Source organism: Equus asinus, chromosome 9 (genome assembly GCF_041296235.1).
Source record: "Equus asinus isolate D_3611 breed Donkey chromosome 9, EquAss-T2T_v2, whole genome shotgun sequence".
NCBI classification, from domain to species: domain Eukaryota; kingdom Metazoa; phylum Chordata; class Mammalia; order Perissodactyla; family Equidae; genus Equus; species Equus asinus.
Genome location: NC_091798.1, coordinates 28,946,601 through 28,974,114, shown reverse-complemented (window position 1 = coordinate 28,974,114; position 27,514 = coordinate 28,946,601). Strand labels below are relative to the sequence as shown.

Genomic DNA, 27,514 nt, shown 5'->3' with positions numbered 1-27,514 from the left:
AGCACAGAGAGGAGGATAGGCAAACACTGCCTTTAAGGATTCTGGACTCTGAGGGCGCCTGTCAGCTCAGTGGATCAGTTTTGCTGCAGCCGGCGGGATATGCAGCCCTGCCCTGTCCTCCAGGCCCCTGGGCTGATTCCTGCTTCGTGCCAGGTATGGGGGAGAAAGCTCTGGGTTCCAGGTCCTTCATTTTTCCTTGTCTCATCACATGACTGAGTCACTCAGCTTCCCTGAACCTCAGTTTCCTCATCTGTAAGTTGATGGCAGAGCTGTTGCAACAGTGAGTTTGTGCATCACATGGATTGTCTGCCCCAGGCTGACCAAGGCGTGAGATTACACCCTGCCGTCCTCAGGGCAGATGTCCTATCTCCTTCTCTACCTGAAGGAACACCCCATCTGAGCCGCGTTCCATAAAGCGCTCTGCTTTATTTCCTTTATAGCAAGTGTTTCTACTCGAAATGGTATTAACTTATACATTGTCTGCCCAGCCAGACAAAGCCTCCAGGGCAGAGGGACCGTGCTGGCCTTCCTCATGAGAACATAGGACATGCCGAGCATCCTGCAGGCACCTGATAAACATTGCGAACAAATAAACGAGCCAATACTGAAATTGACCCTGTCAGCCTCTCTGCCTAGCTTGCCGGAGATTATGAGACTAGCACTGGGCTCGCATTCCTCAGACGGCTGGGACCAAGCCGGCCAGCCTTTCCCCTCCTCTTGTGTAGGAAAGAGAACACCAGGACACAGTTTGATTTTTTATGAGTTTGTATTATTTTAGTAATTTGAAAATAATTTAAAATAAGAGGGAAACAAAACAACTCTGGGCTTGGCACCTGAAGACCAGCTCTGTGGCCTGTGACACTGGAGCACACTTCTGGGGCCTGTTTCTCTGTCTCGAAGGGGAGTCTCGGAACACCGCCTGAAATAGTACGCTAGCATGAGGGACGTGCATGAGCTCTGAAAAGTGCTCTGTGGACTTATGATGACATTATCTTTCCAAAATCAGAATGTCCATTTTAAAGAAAGTCCAGTCCTCTCTCTCTCTCTCTCTCTCTGGTTTAAAACCCAACGACTTCCCATTGCACAAAAAATGGAATTCAAACTCCTTACCATGGCCTACCTGCCCACATGGTCTGGCCTCTGCCCGCCTCCTCAGCTCCATCCAGTAGGACCTGCCCTTCATTTTGTTCACCGGCCGTGCTGGCTTGGAACTCATCATGCTCCCCATTTGCCTCAAGGCCTTTGCACATGCTCTTCCCCTTGCCTGGAATGTTCTTTTCCTGTTCTCTCTCCTCCCCGTAACACACTCTTAATTCCTTCTCTTCCTTTGGAACCCGGCTCACGTTTTCTCCAGGAAGCCTAGAACAGCCCTGTCCAATAGAATTTTCTGTGATGATGAGAAAATTCTAGATCTGTCCTGTTCAATAGGATAACCACTAGCCACAGGTGGCTATGTAGCACTTGAAAAGTGTCTAGTGTGACTGAGGAACTGAGTTTTCCATTATGATTAATTTAAATTTAAATCTAAACAGTCATGCATGGGCAGTGGCTACCACAACAGACAGTTCGACTCTAGAATAATGGTGTGTCCTCCTGCTACACACATTTATGGTTTCTTATACTCTTCCTTCATTGCACCCATCACATCTCGTGATTATATGTAATTGTGCAATTGTTTAATCTATTCCTCGCGAGACTGTACATTCCAAAAAAACAAATGCTTTGTCTGCTTTGCCACAATTGTGTCTCCAGCACCTGGCTTAGGACCTGGTACATAGCAGGTACATTGTAAACATTTATTGAATAAATGGAGGAATGAATGAATGATTCGTGAAAGGAGATAGTTGCTCAGCCTGGTGCTTCTGATAATGAAGCACAGTAATGAAAAAGGGTCAGCCCACAGGTCAGAAAATTAAAAGTGAGCTAGATTCGTGTTTATAGGATATATATTCCCTGTGTATAAATAAGCCTGTGGGTGTGCAGGTGTGTGTACAAAAGTATAATAGTGTGCTTGCCAAGGTTTGCATTTGTGCAGTTGTGTGTAGACACGTATGTCGCGTGTCTGTGTGTCAGGGTAATGAGGTGACTAAGACAAAGACACAGGCAAAATCACACAGGAAGGCAGTTTCTAAGTCCTTACTTTTTATTTTGAAAGATTTGTCAAACTCTTCACATCATGGCGAGAGTTTGCATGATTAATAAGAAGCAGCTTTTTCATGAAATGCTTGGAGGTGAACGAGTTCTCAGCCTGTGAGATCCGACCATCCCATTGACTTTGAAGTTTCTCTTGATTAATAAAAGAAAAAGGGGCAGAGGGAGAAAAGGAGGAGGAACATGCTAGAAACCGAGGGAAAGACCCCTCAGGACAGCCATCCAAACGGGAAAAAAAAAGAAAAACCCAAAAAACAAAACCAATTCACCAACTCCACTTTTTCTATTTTACAACTTTCTACTCCTCACCCTTGATTTTGGCCTTCCTGGCTGAAACAGCCCAGCCAGTGTCTCCCAAGGACGGTTCGGAGGAGAGAAGCCCTGTAGAATGTGCGGATCCACCCCCCAGAGTCCTGGAGACTCCCAGCTTCCAGAGAACTGTGGTCCACAGCTCCCAAAAGTTTGAACAAACAGCCTAATGTGAAAAGAAATGGCCCTGGAAAGTGAGGGAGGAAACGGTGAGGGGCTGGGTTCCTGTGAGAGTTTACAGATTTTCCTAAGACAGCCCCAGGTTCTTTCTCTCAGTTACAGCCCCAGGCAAACAGACGTGTTATCTGTGGTTCTGGTTGATGGCATCTGCAGGGATTTCTACACCACAGGTTCTCTCGTCCCAGAAATGTCCTTGCCAACATCACGTATCTGTTACTTCCCTTTGCCCAACTTCAAGTCACGTGAGGAAGACCCACCCCACCCCCTGGCAGCCAATACCCTAAATAAAATTAACACAAAGTCTGACTTGGTGAGTGTTACTTTCAAAGAGAGAAATAGAGAGAAAATCTGAAGATGCAGTATGTGTTGAAGGCGGACTTGAGCAGATCAGTTCCCACCCATAGGCCACCAAGACGATGAGCAACGCTGCAAGAGGCAAGAGAAAAATGGGACCGTTAGTGGGTGAGCAAGAGGCCTTGATAGCCGAGCTACAACTAAGAGTGTCATGACTTGGGTTAAAATTTCCGTATTTAGCACCGTTAATGTATTCATTTAAATCTATGTTAGCACCTTGTCCCCAGGCAGAACAACAAACCATCCAAACATTTTAAACATTGGGGGAAACAGGAAGGGAAAGGTCAGAGAGGGAGAATTCTCCGGTCCTGCGGAAGGAGGCAGGAGGTTAGATCACCAGGTCCTTGTCGATATCCTCTGCAAAGCAAGAAGAGAGAGCAGAGTTAGAAACGAGGCCGTGTGCCCGTGAAGACCTGCTTCCCGAGGAGGCGGTGGGTCCCACCCATCCCCAGGAGCAGGCCCAGGGGACCAGGCCAAGGTCACCCAGGCAGTCAGGGACTGAGAACTTTGGTTTCCTGTCCCGTGTCCCTGTCACACACGCTGCCAAGTTATACTTCCTGTTTCCTCTCTAAGTGCCTCCCAGTTCCCAAAACAGTGCCTGACAGAGTGAGTGCTAATGCTTGAGGAAGGGAGAGAGAGACAGCCAGATGGGACAGAGAAGGATCAAGAAGTCGCCTGAGAGAAAGGCCCACCCAGACAGGGGAGAGCAGACAGGAGTTAACTAGGCACAGAGAGCAGAATCAAGCAGAAAGGATACACAGACAACAGAAAGAACAGAGAGGAGGAAGAGAGAGGACACGGCCCCTTGGCTCAGACACTCACGCTCCTTGATGCCGAAGCAGCCGGCCCACTCATCAAGGGCGATGTACTTGTCATGGTCCAGGTCACAGGTCTCGAAAAAGCGGGTGGTGCAGTGCTCCATGGGGATGAGGGGTGCACGCAGTGGGGCCAGCTCCGTGTGGGACAGGTACCTGCAGGGAGGAGGCGGGAGGGCCTGAGGCATGGAAAAGTCCCACGCCCCAGCATGGGGAGACAGTGGGGAGTGAGCCTGGACCACAGGGTGGAAGGAGACGATGTGCAATGCAGGACCTCAGGACAGGAAGCCAGGACCCTGGGTCTACCCCCAGCTCTGCCACTGACCTGCCGTGGGACTTGGAGCACAGTGCTGCCCCACTCTAGCCTCAGCTTCCCTCTCCACTAAAGGCAGAGGAGTTGGCATAATGTCCAAGGACACTTCCAGTTCTGAGGTCCCATGGGTTCACAACAAAGGTCTCTTGATGCATTTAATTATTTCCTAATTGACTGAGAGTTGAGGGCACAGAAACTTAGAATGAAAATATTCAGCACTTCTGCTCTTGGTAGCTCAATATGAAACAACAATGCATGTTTTCTAGGGACACACGTTTATGCAGTTGCAAATGCATAGAAGAGACTAAAAAGATGCATCGAAAGGATGATGCTTCTGGGGAGGAGCGTGGGAAGTACAGGACGGGCAGTGAGTGTCAAGGGAATGCTAACCTTCAAAGAGCTCTGGTTTTTTGTAGCCCATGCAGTGTGTGCGAGGGAGGCCTTCTGATTTCTCTCCCACTGTGCTCCATTCCTACTCTTCCAGCTGACCTTGACTCCAGAGCATGTGTATGACTTTTTTTCCCTTGTTCCCCAGAGCCCTCAACTAGTTGTCCTCAAGACACTCTTCCCCAAGAGGCTGCAGTGTGACTCCAATTTTCTCTCTGATGGCCAGACCCCCCTCGCCCCACCCAACTCATGGAAGGAATCACACAATGGTGGAACTGGAAGGAACACCCCCCTCCCCTTTCCTTGTAGACTGCTGGGAAAACTGAGGCCCAGGGAGGGGCAGGGACCCAGACAAGGTCGCCCCATAGCTCTGGGACAGAAGAGGGGGAGGATGGATCCCTTGTCCCAGGCCGGAGCGCCTTCCCACATGCCCTGTCCTTGCAGCCCCATCTGGGCGCCTCCCTCCTGGCCCCTTCATTGCGGTGGGATCCAGCTCCTCAGTCTAAGCTCCAGATGTCCCCTGAATTTTCCCTCCCCTCCACAGTGATGACTCCGTTGGATTCCAGCCACAGAAGGAGCCTGGGAGAGAAGCAGCAGAGAGTTTCCCAGAGCTCAGGAGACCCCAGCACCCAGGATCCTGACAGGATGGGCAGGCTCCAGGCACACGGGCTAAACCAAGAGCGGAGGCAAGCCTTCTGGAGAGGAGTGTGCCCAGGTACAGCGTGCTCGCCCAGGCACGTGAGCAGCATGGTCCTCCTTTCCAGGCTCCTCCAGGAACACACAGCAAGAGAAGGCCAGAAGGTGGTGGTGAGGGGCACAGCCCCTGCTCAGCTGCAGACACTGCAAGCCACCACCTGCAACTTCTGACAGCCTGTTCTACTTTTTCCTTCTAGTGTGAGCAGCAGATCATCACCCAGAGTGTGAGTTCCATGGGACAAGGACCAAGTTCAATCCGTTGCCTGGAATAGCGCTGGGCACATCATAGACAGTAAGTGTTTGCTCACAGACCAGAGACCTGCCTACTCTTCAGGGCATTGCACAGCACTTCATGACCCATCTATCAAACCAAGGGCTTGTGATGTGGATGGAATTGGCTCTGTGAATTTTTTAAGAACTTCCAGGGCTAGGTTGCCCTGTTGGGCTGGGTCTCAGGGTCTTGCTGAAGGACTGTGAGCATGCAGGCTGCCCCACCTGGGCGCCTGCCACCCCATGGGGTCTACACTCACTCCTGGCTCAGTCTCCCTCAGCTAATGGATACACAAGGCCTGTACTCCCAGGGTTAATGAGGGATTTTCCGTTCCTGCTGACAGTGTCTAATGGCTGTCTTCCGCCCAGTTCTGCATCCTTTCTCCGGATGCCTGTTCCTTCCTGCCCCAGCCCCTAGGCAAACCGTGGGCTCCAGGGCTGGGAGCAGTGAAGGCTGCTGAGAGATTTTCTGACCATATCCAGTGAGCCTACCAGCCCTGACTCATGACTGTCCACTCCAGGACCAAGCCAGAGCAGCCCCCCGAGATCCTGAGGGCCTGGGGTCTTACCCGTCAATGGGGTGCTGGTCCAGCTGGCCGAACTGCCAGTGCACGGGGAAGATGTACATGTTGTAGTTCTTCTCGAAGTCCCGGGCCAGCAGCTCCACCGGGTGGTCTCCAGCCTCCAGGCGCTTCTCATTCTCGTGGATCTTTTTCACCTGTGGGAGCAGAGATGCTCTGTGACAAAGCGTCCAGGGAGACTGTCTGGGCCAGTCCAGGCCCCTTTCACTGCTGACAGGAGGCCAGAGCAGGCAGAGACCAGCCAAGACCAAGGTTCAAAATGAGGGAAGGAAGTGGTATAGAGGATTCCAGCATCTCATGCACAAAAGTGATCTCAAAGAGTTTTGCATAGAGCTGCCACCTCACAATGACCCGGGGAACATGTTAAAATGCAGCTTCCTGGGCTTGCTTCCCAGAGACACAAATTCAGTAGGCCCGAGGTAGGGCCCAGGAGGCTGCATTTCAACACACTCCAAGTGCTTGATATGTCCCTTAAAGTTTAAGATCCACAGACTCAGAAGGAAAAAGGAATAGGGTGGTTTGTGCCTCTTTTGTTTAACACTGGGCTGAACAAATGAGCAGCAGGTCTCTTCATTACAGGACTTCTCAGTGCCTTTAAGATGTGAATGTGCACTATGAGCCTCCAAGGGCAGCGAGGGGAAGTCTGTGTCCTGGTGCCCGGGGTAAAGGCACTCGTCAGAGCAGGGATGTAGGCTTACACTTGGGGTCTAGTTCTGGGAACAGGACTGTGGATCTCAGCCAGCTCAGGGCCAGGAGCTGTCTGGCTCAGGACCAGGCAGGTGACGTGGGACAGGCTGGAAAGACACCACTTACTCGCAGCTTCTGCTTCTCGGTCAGAAGGTTGTTGCCCTCATCCCTTTCGTACAGAGTGACCAGGACATTCTTGAGCCAGTCCCGCATGCGCAGGGGGAATTCGGTCAGCTCAGAGTCCAGGCAGGGGGGGATGTCTAGGGTCCAAAACACACGGGTCAGCACAGACCCTGACTCTCCCCGCCCAAGGTCAACATGCTGCCTGGGCCACTCTCCCCACCCCATGCCCTCTTCCTACAGCCACTTCAATCAGTGACCTTGGCACAGTGGCTCAACGTCTTGGGGCCACAGTTTCTTTACACCACATGAGCAAAGGAGAGTATGTGTGGGGAGGAGTGCTCTGCATATGGAGAAGTGCAAAGTTGTGTCTGGTGCTCCCTTGGCCTTGATCTGATCTGCTGAGGGAAATGATCCACTACAATGGTTCCTGTACTTTTCTGGGTGATGAACCCCAAGAGCAGAGGCCCAGGACCCATGCTGGTGATGTCAACCCCTGGGAGGTGTTTGAAGCTGGGAGGCTGCAGAACAACATCTACCCACAGGCCCAGCTCAGCCGGGGTGGGAGTGGGGTCAGGAATGCTTAACCACCAGAACATTCTTTTTTTTTTTTTTCTTTGAGTAAGATTAGCCCTAAGCTAACATCTGCTGCCAATCCTCCTCTTTTTGCTGAGGAAGACTGGCCCTGAGCTAATATCTGTGCCCATCTTCCTCTACTTTAGTCCCACCACAGAATGGTTTGCCAAGCGGTGCCATGTCCACACCCAGGATCCAAACCAGCGAACCCTGGGCTGCTGAAGTGGAATGTGTGCACTTAACCACTGCGCCACCAAGCCAGCCCCCAGAACATTCTTTTTTTTTTTGATGAGGAGGATTGGCCCTGAGCTAACATCTGTGCCAATCTTCCTCTATTTTGTATGTGGGAAACCTCTACAGCACAGCTTGATGAGCAGTGTGTAGGTTTGTGCCTGGGATCCAAACCTGCGAACCCCGGGCCGCCAAAGGGGAGCACTCAAACTTAACCACTATGGCACCAGGCTGGCCCCACCACCAGAACATTCTTAGTGATAATGATTCCATCCTGGTCTTTGGAACTTAGAATCCCAGTATATTGGACCTGGAGATTTCATCCAAGTCTACCCGCTTATTGGACGAGTTAGAGAAGGGAGTGGAGAGAAGGGGCTTGCTCAAGACCACATTATCAGAGCTCATCCGACATCCAGGACATGTGCTTGCCTGGGGGCCCAGAGGTCTGTCCTTCCCTCATCCCTGGACTTATGGAAAGCCCCCTCTGTGTTAGGACCACCACCTTCCTCGCCACCAGCCTGGGAGTGGAAGAGAATGTCTGTGATGGAAACACTAAAAGTTGGAGCGAGGGGGCTGTAGGCCCAAGAGGACGGCAGGAGCCGCTTGGCGAAAGGCTCCTTGGCACCCTCCTCTGGCTCACTGCCCAAGACTTCCTACAGTGTTCATCCCCCGCCCACCCTCTCCAGGCCTGCGCCTTCTCATTCACACCCTGGGCCCCATAACTGGGGGATGGGGCTGACTGCAGGAGAATCTGGTTTTCCCCCAACCTCTCTGCAGTCTGCACAACTGAGGCAGGTGAGTGGCTCTCCCTAGGGCCATCTGGGGCCAGAATGTACCAGACACACAATGTGGATACTGTCTTGAAGGGGAAGGAGACGTGGCCTTGGGTATTTCAAATGCTAGGGTGGCTGCAATGCTGGAGGAGGCATCTGGGCCAGCTGAACCTGCACTTGGGATCTCTGACAAGAGGCCAGACAACACCCTGGCATCCTTTCCCCCAAACACTTAACTCTGGTTTCTAGAAGAGGGTGGACAATCACACATTTTCAGTGGGCAGATAGATAGGAATGTAATGGAGTAAAAGGGCTAAGGAGGTGACAATACTGAGTAATGGGGCCTAAGGGGAACTGACAGGTTTCCCCTATTTTAAAGCACTCAAATTCAAATATTTAACACGGCTTTATAGGCCCAGGTAGAAAGTCGTTTTTGCTTTACAGTGTTGAAGCAGGAAAGATTTGGGTTAGCTGCATAGAACAATTTCCTCATTAGAGAAGAGAAATGAGTTGTCTTGGATGCTAGTGAGAGGCTCGAGAAGGCCTCCCTGATCTTGTGCTTCCACAACTGCTCAGCCCTTCCCGGGAGATGTCCTGAACTCAGGGTTGAGAGGAATCTACTCGTAGACAATCATCTCAATTTATAAATGGGCACCCTGAGGCTCAGAGAGTGGAAGGGATTTGCCCAAGATTGCACAGCATGGGGGTGGCACAGCCAGCATCAGCGTCAGTTCAGTGGTCTCTCCCCGAGATGGAAGCCCAGAAGGGCCCAAGGAAAGACTCACATTTGCAAGGCCCGATGTAGTCCAGGTGGAGCTTGTGGCCCTTCTTGGTGCCCTCCAGGGTGCACTTGGTGGCAAAGAAGTGGCAGGAGGAATCGAAGGTCTTGTTGTCATTGCTGCACACCTATCGGCAAAGCACAGAGTTTCGCACCTTTATTCCCAAAGCCTTTCACTGATAGCACCACCCTCGCCCATTTCAGAGATGGGGACACTGACAGCCAAGCAAGGAGTGTGATTAGTCCAAGGTCATATAGTGAGCTAGTGATGGGACTGTGGCAAGAACCCACTCTTTGTGCTCCCAGGCCAATATTCAGCCCATGCTGAGAGCCGATGTGGGTCTCTGAGCAGAAGCATGACTGAGTCAGGGCTGCTGTATGGGAAACCAACCTGGAAGATTCAGAAAGGATGGACTAAAGATACGGATGGGAAAAGGCAGAGTGTGCAGAAAACAGTTAACACAGCAGGCCTGGGACTGTTTTCCTTAGCAAGGCCTGCTTGTAAAGTTGGCCCTTGGCTGGCGTCTGGGAGCTCGGCTGGTAAACAGTTCCCTGCCCCATTACACACCTTTCCACATATGATAAAGGTGGCTCACTGTGCCTAGGCTGCCTGTATAAGCAGTATGGTTTATGGTGAACATCGGCTTTCCTTCTGAGAATCTGGAATTTTGCTATGTGCTAGGCAGAGGATGCCTATGTGACCAGCCCCCACTTAAAACTGAGTCTCTAATGGACTCCTTGGGTAGAAACCTCACTCACATGTGACTGCATTTTTGTAGCTGGGGAAAGAGTGCACTCTTTGAGACCCCTCACGGGTGGGAAAGAGTAAGCAAGCCTATACATGGATTCCTCCAGTCTCTGCCTGTGTCTTGTTCCCTTATGATCCAGCTGCCTTTCCTTAATATGTTGCTGTAATAAATCTTAACTGTGAGTAACTGTATGCTGAGTCGTGCAAGTCCTTCTAGGGAATCTCCGCACTGGGGGGTGGCCAAGCAGAGCCAAGGACTGAACGAGGTCAGTGGCGATAAGTAGCTGTGTTAGGAGGAGGGGGCCTTGTGTTGAACATTCTGCGTGTGCTTACTTAGCATCACTTAGATCTCACTGCAGAGGGAGAATTGATGGGCTTCGGTGACCAATGGGATAGGGGTTAAGGAGTAAAGAGGAGGGAAGAGTTGACAATAATGCTAAAATTTGGAGCCCAGAGTATAAGTTGTGTTGGGGAGAGAGTGACAATGAAGAAGCCAGATGGGAGGTTGTGGGAATAATGCTGGTACCAGATTTGCTGCTCTGAGCTAGGTCACACTAGCACAATGGTTGGCATGAGTGGGTACTCAATAAATATTTACTTGGATGGATGGATGGATGGATGGATGAATGAATCCTATCATGTCGAAGTAGAATGAATAGATTTGAAAGATTAAAAAAAAATAGCACATACTGGGTACTTACTAAGTACTGGGCATTGTCTGACTAATCCCCACCATAGCCCTAAGAGATAAAGACTATTTCTATCCCCACTTTTTGTATGAAAAAAATGGAGACTTGGAAAGTTTCGGCAACTTAGCTAAGATCTCACAGCTAATGAGTGGTGGAGACGGGGTTTGAACCCTTCAGGCTAACTCAGAACCCACATGTTTGGCCCTGTTGCTTTGCTAAGCTGCCTCTACGTAGAGAAAGCCCCCATCTCAGTAGCCGATGTTGTTGATGTAGTTTTTTCTGAGTCTGGCATAGAGCTTGGAACAATATGGTGCTAAGTAAATTCCTGCTGGTTGCTGGAGAGATCCCGCGACAGGCAGAGCCCCCCCGACTCATCTCCACCTTCTTTCCGTGATCAGATCTAGTGAGGGGACTTCTGAGAGTGGAGCTGCCCCTTACAACTGCCAAGCCACCAGTTTCCTGGGCAGACACTCTGTGTTCTGAAGAGCCTAATCCCCCCGCCACCTGCCGCTGTCCCTCAGTCCTTACCTTCTCAAACTCGCCAATGGGGGCAGGGCAGCTGGTAGGGTCCTGGCACACGCACATGGGACTGTTGTTCTCATCCAGCTCGCACACCTTGCCGTGTTTGCAGTGGTGGTTCTGGCAGGGGTCTGGTAGAGTGCAATGGCATGTCGTTAGCACCACTTGGGCTAGCATGTCCACCCCAACCCAATCCAGACCAATCCTTGGGCAGAAGTCCTCAGCTGTGGTCCCCACTTGGGGCTTTGGGCAGTGCTGAGTTCTCCCTTCTCTTCTGCTGAGCCCAGCAATCAGCATTTAGGAGAGCAACTGGCTCAGACTGGGGATTAGACATTCCGTCTGAGGTCAAGGTCAGGCACATTTCAGGGGGCTGTAGGCTTAGCCTGGAACCCAGGAGCACTGGACGCCACACGGCTCCCTAGAGGGTTGAAGCAACCACTGTATTCTCAGCTCTTGGTTGATCAACCACAGTGAGGCATTTCCAGATTCTAGAATAGACCTTCTAGAATGACTTTGAAAGTTGGTCTTATCGTGGAGCCAGGAAGCTGTGAGGCCCAACAAAACAGCCTTGAGTGGCTGTAGAGGAAAAGGGAGAAGACCCTCAAGGCCCCCACCGAACAATAGAGCCCGCTGTGTCTGGTAAACACCGGATGAGGTGGGTGGGAGGGAAGGAACATGACTCAGTAGACACCCCTCCGCTCCAATGAAAACTCTGTGCCCTCAGGACGAGAGCGTAATCTAGCCTTTTCCTCCTGATGCTTGATCTAGGATATTTTAGTCATCTTTTATTGCATGCCTGCTCTGCCAGGCACTGGGCCGAGAACTTTTATGTTTTATCTCACAATCCCCTGACAGCCCTGGGGCGAGGTTCTACCATCATCATTCCCATGTTAGAGATGAGGAAGCTGAGGCTCGGAGGAGCACAGGGAGTCAACCAGTCTAGATGCAAACTTTGGTTGGTTTGCCTTCAATGTCCATGCTGTTAACCCCTGGGGTATGAAGCCTCTCCACTCTGTGGGATGGAGATGCCAACGCAATGGGCTGGAGCCAGAGGCCCTTGGTCATTTCTCCCCCTTGGCACCAACTCCATGGGTAGCATTGTATGAGTTATGTCAGGTTTCCAGGCCTTATTTCCTCATGGCTGTGTGAAAATCAAATAAGCTAATGAGTGTGAAAGCTTCTGAGGTGCTCTCAGGTCTGCTCCCATATGGGGTTTTGGTTCAGACAGAGGTCAACAAAGAGCGCAGTGACCAGATGTGACCGGTGACCTCAGCAGGAATGTGCAATCCAACTTTGGAATCAGGGCAAAGAGCTGTGAGGGGAGAAGGCCATTGCCAGCTGAGGAACTTCCCTTCCTGCCACTCACAGCACGGATGGCCTGGCTATAAATTGATGTTCCCCAGAGTCCAGGAGACTGAGTGCCAGAGAATATTCCCAACCCTTAAAGCCATTTCTTCCCCACAGCCCCCCCGTAGGGAGGACCCTACCCTGCATTCCCTTGGGAGGGAACCTCACAGAAGCTGTCCCCACCTCCCAGGCCCAGGCAGCAGGGGACAAAGACTGGATGTGCCAAGTCACGGGGAAGGGACCTACTTTCAGCCACCACCTCCTCTTCAGCTTCCTCAGCACCTTCGTCAAATTCTCCTACTTCCACCTGGACAGGGTTGGCTCCCACAGGTACCTGGGGTGGAGGGAGAGGAATGAGTCGACTGTCCCACCCCCATCCCTGACTTGGAAGAAAGGGGTGAAGACTAGGGGGAGGCTTGCCTGGAGCTTCGGACACCCACAAAGGGATGATGAGAGTCAAGCTGAAAAGGCGTGCTGTGCTGGGTCCAGGTCACAGAGGGCACAAATGCCAGGCCCAGCATTGAGATTAAATGTTATGGACCCACTGTGTTTGCAGTGCCCTAGATTTCTATTGAGATGCCTCAGAGGCCCCCTAGGGGCATCAGGGCAAAACAGGGTAGTACGGAGCATCCACCCCTGCCAGTTACACCAGAGCAGCTCCCCTTTCCTCTGTTTGATGTATGGGGAGACTGTGGGTGATTGTCTAAGAAAAATTGTCCAACAGCTTGAAAAAGAACAAATTTCAAAATCCTGGCTCCCAAATGTAGAGTTCTGTTGAAGGTCTGGGAATCAATCAGGAGTGCGTCAGGATTGGGGAATATGCAAGATTTATGCCCATACTGTGTGTACACGTGGAAAGAGGAAGAACGCCCCATTCCAGCATGAGACCCACAGCACCTATGTGGTTTCCCCAGGGAATGGGTGTGGACAGAGGGGGGCCGGGGGTCTGGGGTCACCACCCACGTACCTCGGACACCTCAGCCACGGTTTCCTCCACCACCTCTGTCTCATCAGGCAGGGCTTCCTGCTGCTGTTGGGGAGAGAAAATGTGGTTCAGAGAGGTCAGGGCCAAGACCAGATCCTGCCTGGAACATTAGAGCCAGGGAATTAGGAGAGCAGCTCACTGGAGATTCCCACAGCTGTGCCTCGGGGACTGCCACAGATGGGGCCACGAGGGCAAGGAGATGCCAAACACGGGGCTCCATGGGACACCAAGAGCACCTCCCCTTTGATATATTTTGTATCTAAGGTGTCTATCTAAGATTGAACTTGGAAAACATTTCCACTGCTTTGAGTCCTATAGTCTGAAAACCACTGTTACAGATCAACTCCCCTCATCTCAGAGATGGGGAAACCGAGACTCAGAGGGGATAAACACCCAGAATTTTAATCAAATGTCGTTATCTTTCCAACAAGTGTGATATTATTATTATTATTACTATTTTTTTCTTTTTTTAGTGATTCCTTCTTGCCACGTCAACTTGGAGTAGGGAAAAGCAAGATAGCATATCACTTTGAGGCCCCCTTGCTGGCTGGTTCTGCTTCTGAAAGTAATGGTAACCTTGCCAAATCTTTTGCCCAAATCTACCTGCCTGATCAAGATGGCGAGAGGTGACCATCACTCACACCTCCAGTGAAGACAGGATGAGGGAATTACAGGTTGAAAGAAAATGTTCTTTTTGCCTGCCCCACGTTTCTTCCTCCCTCTCCTGGCAACGGCTTCCAGTCTGGCTTTGGAGGATCACTACTGGCCCTCTGCGTGCAATTCTTGGAGGCACTGTCTGTCACTCAAGGTGCCCCGCACCCCCCTGGCTAAGAAGCAGGCCCAAGACCCAAGCTCAGCAGCTCTCCTTGAACTTTTTACAATCTTCTTGACACGTTCTCTCAAGCTGTGAAAACTGTTGGAGCAGATCCATTCAGATGGCAACATCTCCGAGACTGTCTGTTAGTTCTTACCTCCCAGATCCTGGAGCTGCCATTTGCTAGTTCTCCCCAAGCCCTTTGATTTTATCATCTACTCCTATATCCTTTCTCTCCCTAATTTAGTCAGATTGGAGTCTGTTGCTTGCAACCAAATAGGCCTCACTGATTCAGAAACTGACCAGTTCGCTCTCTGTGGCTCGACTCTCTCCTAACATCATCCCCACCAGCGTCCCCCGCTCTTCTGGAATTCCTCATATGACACAGAGGTCAATTCCTTCCAAAGCATTCCTGGTCTATTTCTGGGAAGCTCTGACTGCTAAAAAGTTCATCTCCACGTTACATGGAAATCTCTCTTCTCTGGAATCTCCACCCAAAAGTCTGCATCTCAATTTTTCTTCTGATCTTATTAGTTTAAGAAAAAAAAATCTTTTTCAGAAATAAAACAAAAATAACTTGTGATGGGGAAGCTCCTGTCCCTTCTGAGTATCCAGGGCTGGCCGATTCGATACCCCTCAGCTGGAGATGGGAGGGAAGATCAAGCAGATATGATGTTTAGGTACTTACAGGGGCTGCCAAAGCCCTTCCGGCCAGGCAAAGGAGAAAGAAGATCCAGGCCCTCATGGTGCTGGGAACCCTGTGGGAGGAGAGTGAATGAGATTACAGTGAGTGGCAGGCTTCTTGATGGAGAGTTCCCTCTGTCTCTTCTGAATTCCTGTGATATGCAAGGTAACTTCGGATGGTACATGTTAAATGATAGTGAAAGACACAGGAGAAAGTTGCTTCTACTCAGTTCCCTTTCAATCCTGATTATATGAGGAGAAAGTCTCAGTGTGGTGCTAAGATGTCTTTAACACCTCTCTAACACTCGTCTCTTTCCCTTTCTAAGAGAGACCAGGCCTCTGGCTCAGAGCCACTACAGGAAACTACATCCAGCTGGAATTCAATACAGTTGTGTTGCCTTCTTTGTGTTTATTTTTATGGTTTCCTTCTACTTATGACAAAAGTACACAGATTTTTCCATTTATGGTAATGATATGAAGTCTCCTTTCTCAATAGGTTTATTTAAGTTTTTAAAAGTGATTCAACAAAGGCAATGGGCTAACTTAATCACGTTTGGGCAATGCTGAAGCAGATCCTCTTGAGGGCCCTTCAATCCCTGATGTTCTAGGTTCTTTTTTCCTCTATCCCCCCAAACTCTCCTCCTCCTCCTCCTTCCCACCCCCTCTGTAATGGGAGAAGTTAATGGCAGCAACCTCTTGCCAATCTGAGACAATGAGATCTACATTCTAAAACAAAGAACAATAGTCTTGGACTGTGACCAGCGGAAACTTGAAGGTGGCCATATTTTTCCCCATCCTACCCAGAAGGGACACCAATTCTCTGGATCTCCTAGGGAGACTGTCCAAATGCTTGCACATGTTCATATTATCTTCTCTTTCCACCACAGCTAAAGTATGTTAGCTGAGATCTAGAAAATTCTCCAGCCCTGGTCACTGCTAAGACCTCACTCTCTAAATGTTGAACCCTCAACACTAAGAATCTCATGACTGGAAGGGAGCTTGGAGAAGAAGTCCCTCTGATGGTTCAATACCAAAATGTCATCCCTAACAGAGGATCTGTGATGGGGAGGTTGTACTTCTTGTTCTGACTAAATGAACTTCCATTTCCAAATGGCTTTAGAAAGTTCTTCCTTACACTGATCTAAGTTTGCCTCCCTCAAACTTCTCCTGGCCTACTCTGTTCCTCCTGGGGCCACACAGCACAAGCGTGCTTCCTCGGCCCCAAGTGGCTTTTAGTCAAGGTGAGCAGTAGCCGTGTCTTCCCTCTTTTGCGCCCTCAAACTTCCATCTTGGGCTTATCATCCCCAGTTCCTTCCAAGACTTCTCAACTGACCAAGCACCTTGGTGGGAGGCACCCTGGCATCATGGAAAAAACACTTGGTTTGGGATTAATGCCAGGGACTCTTGTTCCGTTTCAATACTAGCTGGGTGCATTAGTTAAGTCCTTCATTTTCTCTAGACTTTGGTTCCCCCTTCCATTAACTGAGAGAGTTAGGCTGGGCGAAATTTGGGGTGGTAGACTGGGCCCTTAAAATGCCCTTCAAATATCACAGGCACATGCTGGACTTGGCACATGTCGTCCCCTCTGGCATCATACATTTTCACCTGGATTATAGTATCTGGATGGCAGAGGCAGTCAGGGGAGAAGCAGACTTCATAACGGTCCTTTATTGCACTAAAATAGACGCAAAACCCCACCTCCTATTTCATGGAGTGCGCATGGAATAAAGCTAACAGAAATTCAACGAACCGACCTGGGAGACTGGCATTGCTTCACCAGGGCCCCAACTCCCAGAGGAGTCCAATCTTCCCTTTCCAGGCAGTTTTTGGAATGTTCCTCCCCTTACACAGTTGTATGCTTGTTCCTCCCAGGCATTGAGGTGGAAAAATCTCCCTTCTCGCTTCCCCATTTGGAAGTCACAAACAAAACAACTCCTGCCTGTGGCTTTGGACGAATGGAACGGGAGAGAAGGTATCAATGAAGGACTTGTCTGAGAGTAAGTCAAAGGGTCACGGGGAGTCTGGTAGCTAGAACAAAAAAAAGGTCTTGTCTGGGCTCCGATGACAGAGAAGTCATGTCATTTTAGAAACAGCCCAGCTAGGGCTGGAAATGTAATAAGCTTCAGGTGGGAGAACCAGGAAGACTGACACCTCCGGAGTGTGTGTCCTGTGTCTGAGCAGAGGCACTATGCTCCACTCCTTGGCCAGGGAAAGGTTTGTTGGTCGGTCCTTCCACCTGTCCTTCCTGGCCACTTCCCCGCGCTTCTTTCCCGGTGGCACACTCACCCTTTCTGCCCCTCCCCGTATGCCTGGTGTTGCAGCCAGAGAGAAAAATAGTTCTAAATCTTGCAGTGCCTTATGGTTTCTAAAGGAAACTTTAGCACTGTCCCCTTGGAGCCTCTGATGCACCGGCAGGTAGGCAGACAGGCATGGAGGGCTCTGAGTCCCCCTGCCCCCATGAGTCTGTGCTTGAGAGGGAGGAAGTCACGCAACACTCAGGCCTCTCCCAAGTTGACAAACTCCCTTCTCATGGAGCTGGGTTGGGCCTAACAGGGATTATGTTCAGAGACTGGCATGGGAGCGGAGGAGAAATGCAGAAAGTGAGAGTGTTAAGAGAAGGACACAAAACCTTGGAGGAGGAGTTATTTCCCAAATTATGGGTTCTGCCGGTATCCAGCACTACATCACTAGCCCCAGAACCTTTCCCTCCAGATGATAGGATGGGAGGGAAGGGGACAGCTGACTGTTCTTAGATGCACAGCCATACTTCCTGCATACCCGTGAGGTCCCTCTCTGAGGTTCTCTAAAACACCACTGGCCCAAGAGGTCAGGCACCCATCCTGGGAAGCTCATGAGATGCAACAGTAACCCCAGCAAGGTCCGAACATAGGGTCACAGCCCAGCATTCAGAACTTATCAGCTGCGCACACATCCTTTGCCAATTAAACTAGATCTGGCAGGCATGGTGAAAATATAAACATCTTCATGTCAGGGACCAGTATTAAAAGAAAACTCCCCCCTTTGTATCTCTTTAGTTGGTGAAGGTACAAATGTTTATGCTTTTCAGAATGTTTTCATAATCCAGCATCCCATTAGGGTCTCGAGGCGTGTCTTTCTGCCCTCTAGTATGCGTAAGAAGACTCAGAGAGGGGAAGAAACGTGCTGAGAGCCCCAGGGAGTGAGTGGCCGTGCTGATGAGGACCAGGCAGCCCCGCTCCACCACTGGCTGCTCTCCGCCTCACACACTGTTTCTCTTGGCGGCTGCTCCCTCCCAGGTGCCCACCTGAATGGGGCCCAGTTGGGCTGTGAACTGACCCGAGGTGCAGAGAAGAAGTGTGTTTCCCTTGGCTCCGTGGTCATCACATGCAGACGCCGCTCACCCCCACCCACCACCGCCTCCTGTCCGTACATTGAGTCCTTTCCTTCTGCCTTTATTTGCTCTGGAGACGGCTGAAATCCCGGCCTCGGCTGCCAGCAGGACCTGAAGCTGAGGTCACTTCTCTCTCTTTGGAGAGACTCTGGGGATGGAAAAGTACAGCCAGACCCCTAGCTCATCTCCCTCAAAACATAAAGGGTTCCTTCGGGCTCTTTCTGAACACCAAAGAGTTACTGGGGCTGGCCCGCGGCTGAGTGGTTAACTTCAGCGCACTCCTCTTCGGTGGCCCAGGTTTTCGCTGATTCGGATCCCGGGCGTGGACCTAGCACCACTCATCAAGCCATGCTGAGGTGGTGTCCCACATGGCACAACCAGAAGGACGTACAACTAGAATATATAACTATGTATTGGGGGGCTTTGGGGAGAAGAAGGAAAAGAAAAAAAAGATTGGCAACAGATATTAGCTCAGGTGCCAATCTTTAAAAAAAAAAAAAGTCACTGAAAGGCAAAACTGGGGGAAATCTCAGAATCATAGAATTTTAGACTGTAGGTCTTGGAATCACAGACTCTTAAGAACACGAAGCACAGAATCTGAGTCGCACTCATCAAATATGATTTGAGTAGAAAAAGTTTATGGAGCAATGCGGTCCAATAGAACTTTCTGAGAGGATGAAAATGTTCCGTATCTGCGTGGTCCAATACGTAGCTATGGGCCACAAGTGGTATTGAACTCTTGAAATGCTGGTAGCACAAATGAAGAACTGAATTTTTGACTGCATTTGATTTTAATTAATTTAAATCTAAATAGCCACATGTGGCTAGTGGCTACCAGATTAGACCAAGCAGTTATAAACCTGTATAGCGTGAGTGTAACATCAACTTAAGCTCGTGTGCTCTGGAGACAGAAGGTACAGGTTCAAATCCTGACTCTGCCACTTAATCGTGTGACCTTCAGAAAGTGACTTTCCCTCTCTGGGACTCAACTCATTTCTCCGTCTGTAAAATGGAAATAACACACCTATGTTGAAAGGCTCATAGGTGACTTACATGAGAGAATACAAGAGGCAAGCAATGGTGTTTGGAAGAGCATCTTAAAATCTAAGGATCCCAGAATCTCCATCCCCCTCAAGAATCCAGGGCAAGAATCCCAGATCTTTGTCTGTGGCCCAGGGAGAAAGGGTGTTGGGGCGGAACAAGGGAGACATTGCTCCTCTTGGCCTGGGGGACTCCAGCCCAGCCTCCAGAGGACACAGAAACAAAGGCCAGGCCCCAGGCTCGCCTCTTAGTTGGGCTGCTGACGCAAGCCAGATATCTCACTCCCACTGTTTGGCTTAGAAACAAGGGTTCCAAAAACACATGTTCCTGGTAAACAAGCCCAAGGAGAGGAAAATAAGTTGAGAGGCTAATAAAAGAACCCAGGAGCCAGGCTCGCCAGGGAGCTGGGACTCAGAAGGAGGGCCGAGCCAAGCCAGAGAGGTGCCACTGCAGCCGATGTGGCCACACTGGCACTCACACCCTGCGGAGCAGACACAACCACTCAGAGGTGGTCTCGTGCTGTGGAATCAGGAGTCCTGGCCCGGGGATCGAGTCTTGGCAACATTACTCCCAGCTCACCATGCAAACTTAGGGAAGGCTCCTCTGCTCCCTGGACCTCACCTGCCCCTGCCCGTCTGCACAATGAGGAGGTTGTTTTAGATCAGTGGTATTCAAAATTATGTAAGGCAGGGAGCCCTTTCTTTCAATGAAGCGTTCCGCAGAAGTCCAATATTTGAAACAGCTAAAGGCCTCTTGAATTTGTTGAAACATGTCAATGCATTATTACCTATTCAATAAATCAGCTTGAAATTAAAAAACAAAAGCAAGTGAAAATGGAGTTGAGATGGGGGCTGGAAGTCCTACTCACTCGGACCCCCCAAGAGGCCTTGGAGCATCTCTGGATTCCTCTATGAACACAGTTGGAAAGCCCTTGAACGAGGTGGTCCCTAAAGTTCCTTTCAGCCCGGATGTTCTGAGTGACTCAGGCAGAAGCCTATCAGAGCATCACCTCTCGCAGCCTCCCCCTTGACTCTCTGCTTCTACTTCTAATATTTCTTGCTGGAAAGGAAGAAGCTAAGGGAAGGTTTTAGGGTGTTATAGGTGCTCAAGCCTAGGATCGAAGAGGTTCTGGGGCAACTCAGAAGTAGCCCCAGAGTTTGAGACTAGCATCAGCCTGACTGAGATTCCACAAAGGCATCTGAGATGCCACGTTTCACTGTGGTTAAGAGAGGCCCAGGGTGGAGCTACAGGCTCTCCTCCTTGGCTCCCCCTAGGGACCACTGCTGCATCCGGGTGACCACAAATGGAAGGGATGAGGAAGAACATCAAAGTGTCCAGGCTGCCACATTCTGAAGATAGCAAATACGTGGCATGGATGCCTCCACCTGCCTCTCCTGTGCATGTGGCAGACATTACTAATCAATCATATGGGCTTTTCCCCTAAAGTTCAGAGTGGCATCTGAATCCTGAACACAGTTCTTCTGGCAGCCACTACCAGTACGTGCTAAGTTGTATTATCTAAGCTAAGTTAGTAAGTTGTCAAGACACGTGAGACCTATTTGTCATGCTTCTGATTTGAGAGAGAGAGAAACTGAGGATCAGAGAAGGAAAACGACTTACTCGAGGTCATACAAGCTCGTGCCTCAGCTAGACTTCCAGATGTTTACCTTGTTTGGTTCTGTTTCTGTTTTCATCTGATCAGTCTGGGCTCCTGATCCCATGACTTAACACAAGATGACCCAGCAGGATCCCCAGATGAGGTAGGTTAATCCCAAGTTTCTGAAAGAACCCAGCTCTGGGAAACGTGGTACCTCCATCCATATTTTCCCTAAGACATTGAGCTCTATGCCTGAGGAGTGAAGGCAGAGTTAATTTTCTGTCTAAGACACTTCCTCCTGCATGAGGAGAAGGCTGTTTTTCTAAATAATTCTGTCAAGTCACTGCTTGCTGGCCCTGGCCCTGCTCAGCCCAGCTGTTCCCAAGTTCAGGGTTGGGTTTAGGGTCCAGGCTCTGTGCTCTAGAGAAAAGGTAATTTCATTAATCCCCAGGGTTGGCTGAAAGCTCAGCTCCAGCATCCTTTTGCTCCTGTAAAGGAGCTTAGGGAGGGAGCCAGCAGGAAGGAAATGAGCAGACTCCCTGTTAGCCATGTCTGCTGCCCTAAAGGACAAAGTCACGTGGGCTGGGATAGGCCATCGCAGGCCAGCAAAGAGGACAGAGAAAGCACTGCTCATCACTTAGTATCCACAGGGCTTGTTGTATAGCGGGAGGTGTGTAGGCATGATACCAAACTGATCAGATGAAACAAACAAGCACAAAGCAAGGTGAACATCTGGATGTTTCCAAACATCTGGAAGTTTGGCTCAGACACGTTTACTGTGTGAACTTGAGTGAGTTATTTTCCCTTCCTGAGTCTGAATTTCTCAATCTGTAAAATGTAACAGGTGGTCTGGTGCTGTATGTGTGTGTCTGTCTCTCTGTCATGACCTGTAGTCATGTCTGGCTGTGCTCATCTGTGTGTGGCTACAAATGGCAGTTGTGTTTGCACGCCTGACAGTGTGTCTGTATAAGTTACCTATGGCCTTGTGGACCTCTGTGTAAAGCTGTGTCTGTGTGTCTGACTCAGCGTCTGTCTGCTTCAGCCTGTACAAGTAAGGATCAGACTTTGCACATGCATCAAGATGTGTACCTGGAACTTGTCTATGAGTCAAGGAATCATCCAGGGAGAATTAAGTGGCCTTCTGTGTCTGCTCATGTATTCAGGCATTTATTTTCAGTTGTGCCAGTGGGTGCCTGTTGGTGAAATGCTTGTACCCTGCATCCTCAAGGGTTTGTGTCTGTTCCTGTTTATCTCTGCACGTTTAGCTACCTATTTAAATCACCTCAAAAGCCAAATATTCTCGTGTTTACAAGAGAGCTTGTTTATAAGCTCACATCCTCAGCTTTTTCCTTTCCTCCACCATCCTTCCCTATTTATAGTTTATTTTCAGCGAGGAAAGCTGCTCTTATACATAGCAAACCTCAGCCCTGCTATTGGTTAACTGTCTCTACAGATGGATAAAGATTTTAGCAGGACTGTTATGCAACCCGAGATCCCCCTGGCCCCTCCTCTCTTGTTTCTTTTTCAACTAGAGGGACAGGGTGTGTTCAAAATGTAGGCCAGCGATTGCTTCCAATGGAAGCAGCGTCTGGATTTAGGTTCACAGGACTTCAGAGCTGGGGGGGGGCACGTGGAGACCATCTAGCTTAGACTGCCCATTTAACAGATCGGGAAACTGAGGCCTAGAGAGGGGAAGGGTCTTTCCAGACGTCACTCACTGTGCGTTTAGGACCCACTTCTGCTCGTGCCTTGGCCAATGCTCTTTCCACACTGGAGGGTACAAACTCTTGGGAAATACTCAAGGATGTCCTCAAATTAAATTGAATTTCAACAATATTTAGCTTTGTTAGACACGCCTATCAGCACTTTTAAGAAAGGGAAGTTATATACAAACCCCAAGATGATGGCTTTGCCAGAGAAAAAAGCTGGGATCTCACCAACTCTTTGGATGCCGTAAATCTATCCATTCTGAAAACCCATCGCATTAAGAGGGAAGGCCTCAGTTTACCAGGTGCTCCCCTGTGCATTATCCCATTTTGTCCACACAGTATCCCATTGAGGTGGCAGCTGTTATCGCTCTTTAACCAAGGAGCAAGCTAGGACTCAGAGAGGAGAAGTAAGTTGTTCAAAGTCAATGGCACTTTTGGGGCAGAGCTGGAACTAAAACTCAGGTCTTCAAACACCCTGTCCACGAAGCTTATCACAGCCCCCTCTGCTGCCCTACCATCCTGGGAGATCAGAAGGGCAGGGCCCAGAGTTTGCTGTCCCGGTATTTGGGGACTGAGTGGAGTGGGGGATAGTCTGACCGAGCCTGAAGTTCTGAGTGCTCCCAGTGTCCCCTCCCAGTCAGCAGGCAGAGACCCTGAAAAAAAGGTTGCCGTGGCAACTCGCATTCCTCCTGGAGTGAGTCATGGCAAAGAAGAGCCTTTGGGGGGGTGGGACTTGGAGAAAGTTTCAAAAGTTGATTCCTTCTCCAGGCACCCCCCGCCCACCCCTCCCTTCCTCCCTTTGCTCCAAACTTTGTCGATGTGGCAGCTGACGGCTGAGAGTTAACTCTCTCTTCCCCAACCACTCCCATTGCAAAATTTTTCATCCTCCCGCAAATATACATTTGCTTCCAGTCCCACTCGCTCCGTCTCCCACTATGCTCTCTGGCTGTTTTGGGGGTCAAGCCTCCATTTGAGAATATCCTAAGATTGAAGGCTGTGAACACCCTCTTGTATTTTCTCTCTCTCACACACACACACACATGCATTACCATACATCCAATTTTAAGGGGCTTGCAGATGCCTCGAAGCCCATTCAAAGGCCAGTCCGCGGATTCTGGTTTAAGAGACTTTCCTTTGAAAGTTTCCAAGGACATCAGGCACCCTGAAGACCCTCAAGCCCTACCCTCTCAGTTTATAGGCAGGGAAACTAAGTCCAGAGGAAACACTTACCTAAGTAAGTGCGCCTTAAGTCTGCCATCCTACTTCTGATCTGCTTCTTGCTCTACCATCAGCACTTGGGTGTACAGAAATGCAACCCAAGAGAATTGCTGGTGAAATATTTTCTCTGTGTTTTCTGCCTAGAATGCTGTCCTTTCTGGAGGAAAATGTGTGCCTCTCTGTTCCATTTTGGGCAGACTGGGCTTCCTGAAAGACATGGTCATCCCAGTGCCCCCTTTTCCCTTGGTGTCCTTCAGGACTCAGGAAGTCTGCTTGTTAACCAGCCAATGGAGCCAACAAGGGTAAAGACAGCAAGGGGTTTGTTTATCTGAAGAAGAGCTAACACCCCAAAAGGCTACACACCAGTTCTTTGTAGTGTTTGGGCTTCTCAAAACAAAGAGGTGTGAGAAGGTTGCCATGGACCCCCTTGCCCCCATCAGCTTACCCCCAACCCCACCCCAGCCTCCCTCGGGCCAGCCCTTTAGTGGGATAATATCAGATGTCTGGGGTCTTCAGATCTAGAACACTAGGGGGCTATCGCTGGTGCGTTCCTGTGTTTGTACCCCAGGGAGCCCAGGATGGGAGCAACACCTAACCCAAGACTGACTATCTGATGGTGCTATTTCAGGCCAAATGGCACTGGAGTCTGTGTGTGTGTGTGTGTGTGTGTGTGCGCGCGTGTGCGCATGTGTAAGGCGGTGGTGGATGGGGGAGAATTTGAAGGAAACAGGAGCCTTCCTGGAGGTGCGGATTAGGGGTGAAGCCTCCCCCTTTGTCTGCCGGAGATCAGTTTGTCATTCCTGCAAAGTCCCTCTTGGAAAACAGAGCCCCTGACCAAGAACCCAGTCTAGGAAGTTTCTTCTCCTGGAATGGGGAGCAGGGCTGACTCGGGCTGCCAGCAGCTCCCTCCTGCAGCTGTGACAGGATCAGATTCCCAGGAAAGGCAGAGGCTGCCACATTGGCAAAGGGAGCGAAGAGGACAGGCAGGCAGCCTCGGAAACCAGAGAAACAGACACAGAGAGAGACAGAGAGAGAAAATACTCCCTCAGAGATACAGTGAGATTATTTTCTGCAAACCTAAAAGGGAAACCAAGTTATACTGTGAAGACACCTGGAAAGCAACAGGCAGTGAGCCCTCGGCCCTGCCCTTAAGGGGAGGAGGATGGAGCCCGAAGAACATGCGCATCCCCCATCCCTGATCCCAGAGACCTCCAGTACAGCTTCCTCTCCGATGTGCGCAAACTGGTGGAGGGAATAGGGTTTCGGGGTTGGTGTGGCCAGAGAAGGGAAAGGCAGGGCAGGGGTCGTGCATACCTCAGTGGCGGGCAGGCGGCTGGCGGAGTGTGTTCCGGGCAGTCTGAAGGTCTGCAGGAATGTGGAGGGGTTTAGAGCCGGGCAACAGGAAACCACTCAGAGCTCTGGGCTGGGTCTGCCTCCCCCGCCACCCCACGGTCCCTCCTCCTCCTCTGTCTCCTCCTTCCTCCCACCTCCTCCTTCTCCCCACAGCCAGAGCTGCGTCTGTCTTCCATTTCTTTCTCCATCTCCTTGCAGTGGGCCATCCTGAGCAGACTCCACACCATGCCTGCCTCCTGGGTTCTGGAGCTGCTGCCTAAACAGACTCACGGAGTGCCAGGGCTGGACAGGCACACAGGAATCACCTCCAACAACGTCCTTGTTGTTCAGAGGGGAACTGAGGCCTGGAGTTCTGAGCAAGCGATTACCCAAGGGCCCCTAGTGGCAGAGCCAGGCCCACGTATCTTGACTTTACCACCAGCAATCTTTACAAGAGCCCTCCCTAACATTAGCCAATGCTGAGAAGGGCAAAGCCACTCAAGGGGTTGTACTGTGACAAAGGCAAGGCCAGGGCCGGCCTCTGTACAGACAAGAAAAGCTGCCACTGATGGCATCGTTGTTGATGATTTGGGATATGTTCTAAAAATAATCACTCTAATTGCACCACTAGTAGACACATGAAAGATTAGCTTTCTAGCTGGGAGATCTGTGTCATCAGTATAGAACAGATAACGAGAGGGATGATATTGACAATAATCAGAGAAGTAACAAGAGCCAAGGGTTACTGAGGACTTAATAATCTTCACAGCAACCGCTTGACTTAGATATTGTTATTATTCCCATTTTACTAAGAAGGAAACAGGCTCAAAGAGGGTAAGTCACTTGCCCAGGATCACCTGGCTGAAACTGGCAGAGGCAGGCTGATTCTGCAGTCAACTTGGTTCATGGTTATACTATGCCCAACCAAGACAGTGCAACAGGTCTTGGTTGAATATTTATTAAATGCCTAGCACTCCCGGAGGTGCAAGAATTAATATCTGGCCCTCAAGGAACTTTGGACAAGCTGAGAGGACATGCCTTATGGATACATGCCCTCACATGAATGGTACAGACTCTGAGGTTTAGCCCCAGGGGTTCAGAGGCAGGATCCCTAGGTTGGAGCAGGCAGAGAGGGCTTCATGGAAGAGGTGGATCTTGAAGCATGGGTTGGGTTTGAATAACATGGGAAAGGGAGAAGGCAGAGAACGTTCTCACAGACCTCCACAAGATGCGGGCTCTGCCTCTTGCCATCCTCTCCTCCTGCCACTTTCCTCCTCCATCACTCTACTCCAGCCACACCAGCTTCCTTTCAGTTCCTCATCAACCCCAAAGTTACTCTCAGCCCAGGAGCGCTGCACTTGCTCTTACCTCTGCCAGCGACACTCCTCCATCTGATTTTCCTCTGCCTGGAGTTTTCTCACCTCATTGGTCTCTGTTCCAATGTCCTCTCCTAAGAGAGGCCCTCTGACCACCCAGCTTAAATCAATCTCCTTGCCTCTCTCTTTATTTCCGTCCTAGCACTTGTCACAGTCAGAAACTTTCTCTCTCCCGCTACAGAAACTCCACGAGAGCAGGGCCTTCACACACATTGCTCACCCCAGTGTTCCAAGTGTCTAGAGCAGTGGCCAACACAAAGTTGGCTCAGTCAGTGAGCGAGCTGTCTTTTAACAGAGCTCTAGCCTGGAATAGTGCCCAACACTGGTCTTCAAGAGATCCTCAAACCTGCAAAAATTAAAGGCACCAGTTTGGGTCTCTGTGCAATTTTCTGCAGAGAAGGTCTATGGCTTCCTTCAGGTTCTCAAAGGGACTAGTCAGGAACCCAAAAAAAGATCTCTGCCCCAGATGATCCCCAAGGCCTCTCCCTGGTCCCAAAGCCAAGAGCTGATGCTCTGCCTCAGCTGTTCAATACAGGGTGCTGGCAGACTCCTCAGATATCTATTTTGCCATCTGGACAGATGTATATATTTTTTTATAGGATTGGTTGCTATAGTTCCCAGGCATCGTGAGGACTAAAATTAACTTAAACTTTGTGTTTTTCTTCAGAAACTAAGATAATGATTCTGATGAGAATGAGCCAATGGAACCATTCCCTGTGTTTGGCTGGAGTTCCAATGTGGCCTTTGGTTCAGGAACTGGAAAGCTGATTGGGGCTAGGCTAAAGCTCTGGGACAGAGATCCCATCTGAGGGCCACTCCCAGGCCCCTGTGTGGAGACCCTGAGCCAGGATCCTTCAGAGGAAA

General features: G+C 50.2%; 1 protein-coding gene and 1 long non-coding RNA gene across 2 annotated transcripts; one reads left to right on the top strand and one right to left on the bottom strand.

The window, feature by feature from the left end:
* LOC139046146 (uncharacterized) lies at positions 1 to 14,120 on the top strand. Its single transcript, XR_011505754.1, has 3 exons — positions 1 to 153; positions 5,403 to 5,497; positions 13,983 to 14,120. It is a non-coding gene; the product is annotated as an uncharacterized lncRNA (long non-coding RNA).
* SPARC (secreted protein acidic and cysteine rich) lies at positions 2,122 to 25,584 on the bottom strand. The gene is made up of 10 exons (XM_070517179.1): positions 25,257 to 25,584; positions 15,012 to 15,081; positions 13,492 to 13,554; positions 12,771 to 12,858; positions 11,187 to 11,308; positions 9,229 to 9,349; positions 6,870 to 7,003; positions 6,045 to 6,193; positions 3,817 to 3,965; positions 2,122 to 3,351 (listed from the first exon to the last, which is right to left on the bottom strand). The coding sequence occupies exons 2-10, from the start codon at positions 15,066 to 15,068 to the stop codon at positions 3,323 to 3,325; spliced, it is 912 nt and encodes a 303-aa protein (XP_070373280.1). The 5' UTR covers positions 15,069 to 15,081; positions 25,257 to 25,584; the 3' UTR covers positions 2,122 to 3,322.
* Positions 25,585 to 27,514: the final 1,930 nt, after the last annotated feature.